The sequence below is a fragment of the Etheostoma spectabile genome, chromosome 20 (genome assembly GCF_008692095.1).
Source record: "Etheostoma spectabile isolate EspeVRDwgs_2016 chromosome 20, UIUC_Espe_1.0, whole genome shotgun sequence".
Classification (NCBI taxonomy): domain Eukaryota; kingdom Metazoa; phylum Chordata; class Actinopteri; order Perciformes; family Percidae; genus Etheostoma; species Etheostoma spectabile.
The window spans coordinates 4,835,928-4,839,301 of NC_045752.1; the positions used below are offsets into that span (position 1 = coordinate 4,835,928).

Sequence of the window (3,374 nt, forward strand, 5' to 3'; positions counted from 1 at the left end):
CATATATCACACATATGTAAGAATAAAAATCACTCACAGAAATACAATGACCATGATAAGGTAAGATACTATGGGAGACTGTGTGCAATGGTGATAGTGCAGGGATTGAACTCTGACTATTAAATATTAACATACTAACCTATAAATTGACTGATTGCATATGAATGAGAACAAAATATAACAGGGAATGAGTAAAATTAGGATTTAAATTACAATTTGGTCCAACCATACTGCAGATCTTTAAGCATCACTGTATGCGTAGTATGCCTCAGTTCTTTTTGGAAAAGCCAGAAATGTCAAATTTAGATTTAAAAAATATAATTGACAGGGCACGCTCTCTAATTTAAACATGTTTTTTTCTGAAATGTAGGGACTCTGGTGCATAATTGGAAGTTTCTTTTTGTTGCTTAATTTTCATTTTTCTGTTCACACTCTATTATCATTCAGTGCCCTATGAAGCCCGTGTTTGCATTAAACCGTGGGGATTATTGTCCTCTTTCAGCAGGAAACATATTTTTTTGGATCAGTTTAAAACCAGTTTGCAAAAGTTTTCCAGAGCTTTCAAGCACTTTATACAATTTGCTCAGTTGTTGGATTTAAAATACTTAAATGTTTATGTGCAAATGTTTTATGAGGAAGAGAAATGCACAAGACACTTTAGTTAGACCTCAAGGATTCTTACAATGTGTTTTATAGTGTGTTAACATAACTTTTCGTTGTTTACAAGAAAACTCCACAGGGCACCTTTTAACTTTGTTGTTTTTCACAAAATCTGATATTTTTCAGTTTCTTTATGTTTGCTGTTTTGGCTAAAGGCATGCAGCAAACTGCAGATTATGGCATGAGGACTCCTCCACCTGTTAAAAAAGTCCCTGTGTTCTCTTTCAGCTTTTACCGTCATGTGTTGGAGCCAGAGGTGGCGTTCCAAGCGGATGGTAGTTTCTCTCCAGGCCCCGTGGCCAGGTTCCTGGACATGCCTCAGACTCCCCTCTTCACCCTGAACCTCAACACTCCCGAGAGCTGGATGGTGGAGTCAGTGCAGACCCGCTACGATCTGGACAACATCTACCTGGAGGAGGTAAAGCAATATGTCTGTCTGTTCTCCCTATCTCTGCGTGGGTTTCCTCCGGGGAGCTCTGGTTCCATCAGAACACATGCTCTAGTTCTCCTTTCAGTGTCCTTGATCAAGGCACTGACTCAGATCTGGACCTGATCCCCGGGCGCTGTGATTGGCTGCCCACTGCTCCCTTGAGGGATGGGTTAAATGCAGAGAATAAATTTCACTACATGTATGTGTATGTAACAAAAAAAGTACCTTTACCTTAAGGGACTGTACAAAGGATTTTTTTAATCTATCAGATATTAAGGTTTAAATTGTGGTAAACGATTTAACAAGTTGTACAAATTAAAACATTGTTTTAAGGTGAGATACATAATGTTCAGCACCCCAATAATTTTTGTATTTCCCCTCTAATTATAATCATGTTTAACTGTTTTTAAACTTTCTTTTATACTGTTGTAATTGCCTATGTTCTGTCCTAGGCCTGTCGCATCCTCACAGAATTCTTCAATTTTTGCTTATGTGCTGAGGATTTTTCGTTCTCTTCTGGAAGACCTTGGGTTTATCTGGGAACCATTACTAATGTGTGTGTTTGTAAATACCCAGGCCTCTGTTATCGGGCTGCACAAAATGAACTTTATTTGTCTGGACTCCTGTGTCTGCAGGTGGAGAACATTGTAGCAGCAGAGTACGAGTTGGAGCACCTTTTGTTGGAAGGCCATTGTTTTGATGTCAGTTCAGGCCAGCCGCCCCGTGGCCTCCAGTTCACCCTGGGAACTGCGTCTGAGCCCGTCATTATGGATACAATCGTCATGGCAAACCTGGTGAGTTACAGCCTCAGAACACCTTAGAGCAGAAAGTTGCCAGTTGGTATAGTTTGTTCACACTTTTTATCAGCTTATTCTGTCCCTTTTATTATTATACTCCCAAACGCTATTAATCGGTGGTGTTGTGCTCTGTAGGGTTACTTCCAGCTGAAGGCAAACCCAGGCGCCTGGATCCTGAAGATGAGGAAAGGACGCTCTGATGACATCTACAAGATTTACAGGTAAGAAAATTGAGAATTTGCCATATTCGTCTCTTGGATCTACAAACTGGCTGTAAACTTTCAGTTTCTTTAATGTTTATTTTCTTCTGTTGCAGCCATGAAGGCACAGACTCTCCAGCAGAGTCTGATGACATCATAGTCGTGCTGAACAACTTCAAAAGCAGGATCATTAAAGTCAAGGTCAGTTTACCTGGGATGAAGGGATGACAGTCTCGCACAATAGGAAACAGTGTTAGGAATGTGCCCTTTCACTCAGTTAGATTAGATATTTGTCCACAAATAAATAAAAACCAAATCCAGGACTGTTAGTGGCAACATTTTCAGTTTTCCCAGTCTGACTGGTTCTCATGAATTTAAATGAGTAGAAGAGAGAATGTTTTTTTGTTTTTTTTTAGTAATGTAGAACATATACAGTATGTACATAAATTACATAGGTAAAATTATTCTCATTTCATTAGGAAATTTACATACCATGGATGTAGCCACATGCATTCCCAGAACGGCTCTCAGATATAGAAGACTAAATCTGAATTAATTAAAATAAATAAGGAAATAGATATACTCAAAATACTCAAAATAATATTAGTGGACAGAGCATCCGGTTCGTTGAAGTGCTGCAAATGCGGAAGTGCCTTAAACCTGCATTCAGCAGGTGGGGGGGGGGTCACATATGGTTGCAAAAGGAGGTCGGATTCTGTAGAAGTCTATGAGTAATCAGTAAACCTTTTCACAAGAAGTTTATGGCCTCACTCGCTAGTTTGATGTTCATTTTTTTGAATTATGGTTTGGTTGATTTTACAATCAGCGATAAAGCGTGATAAAGAGTGTCCCCCTCGTCTAAAACCATCACATCTGCAACCAGGATGGCTGCGCCTGTAACGGCAAGCTCGACGACTCAAAGCAGATCTCCACAAACCAATGGGTGACGTCACACATGCTCTGTCTGTTAATTTTACAGTCAATGAGCAAAACGCATTGGGTCGTATTGTGCATTGACACATTGTGTGCCTTGACATCTAAAAGTCTGAAACTTCTATTGTTTACATTTGTGTTTTGCGGTCTTCTTTTTCCCTTCTTTTGTTGCCACAGTGGTGTTTTTGGAACATTACCGTCACCTGTAAATGAGTGGAATAATGTAATAAAAATTATAACTTAACACAAAACACTGCACAAAACTGACATCTTGTTTAATTTCAGCCTAGCATTTAGCAACATATTCTACTATATATATATATATATATATATATATATATATATATATATATA

General features: G+C 38.8%; 1 protein-coding gene across 1 annotated transcript in view; it reads left to right on the forward strand.

Moving 5' to 3' along the window:
- The window catches only part of uggt1 (UDP-glucose glycoprotein glucosyltransferase 1), a 59,796-nt gene that overhangs the window by 20,598 nt on the left and 35,824 nt on the right, over positions 1 to 3,374 (forward strand). Inside the window, 4 exon segments of the mRNA XM_032500530.1 lie at positions 889 to 1,078; positions 1,726 to 1,884; positions 2,023 to 2,108; positions 2,204 to 2,288. Coding sequence (XP_032356421.1) covers positions 889 to 1,078; positions 1,726 to 1,884; positions 2,023 to 2,108; positions 2,204 to 2,288 — 520 coding nt within the window.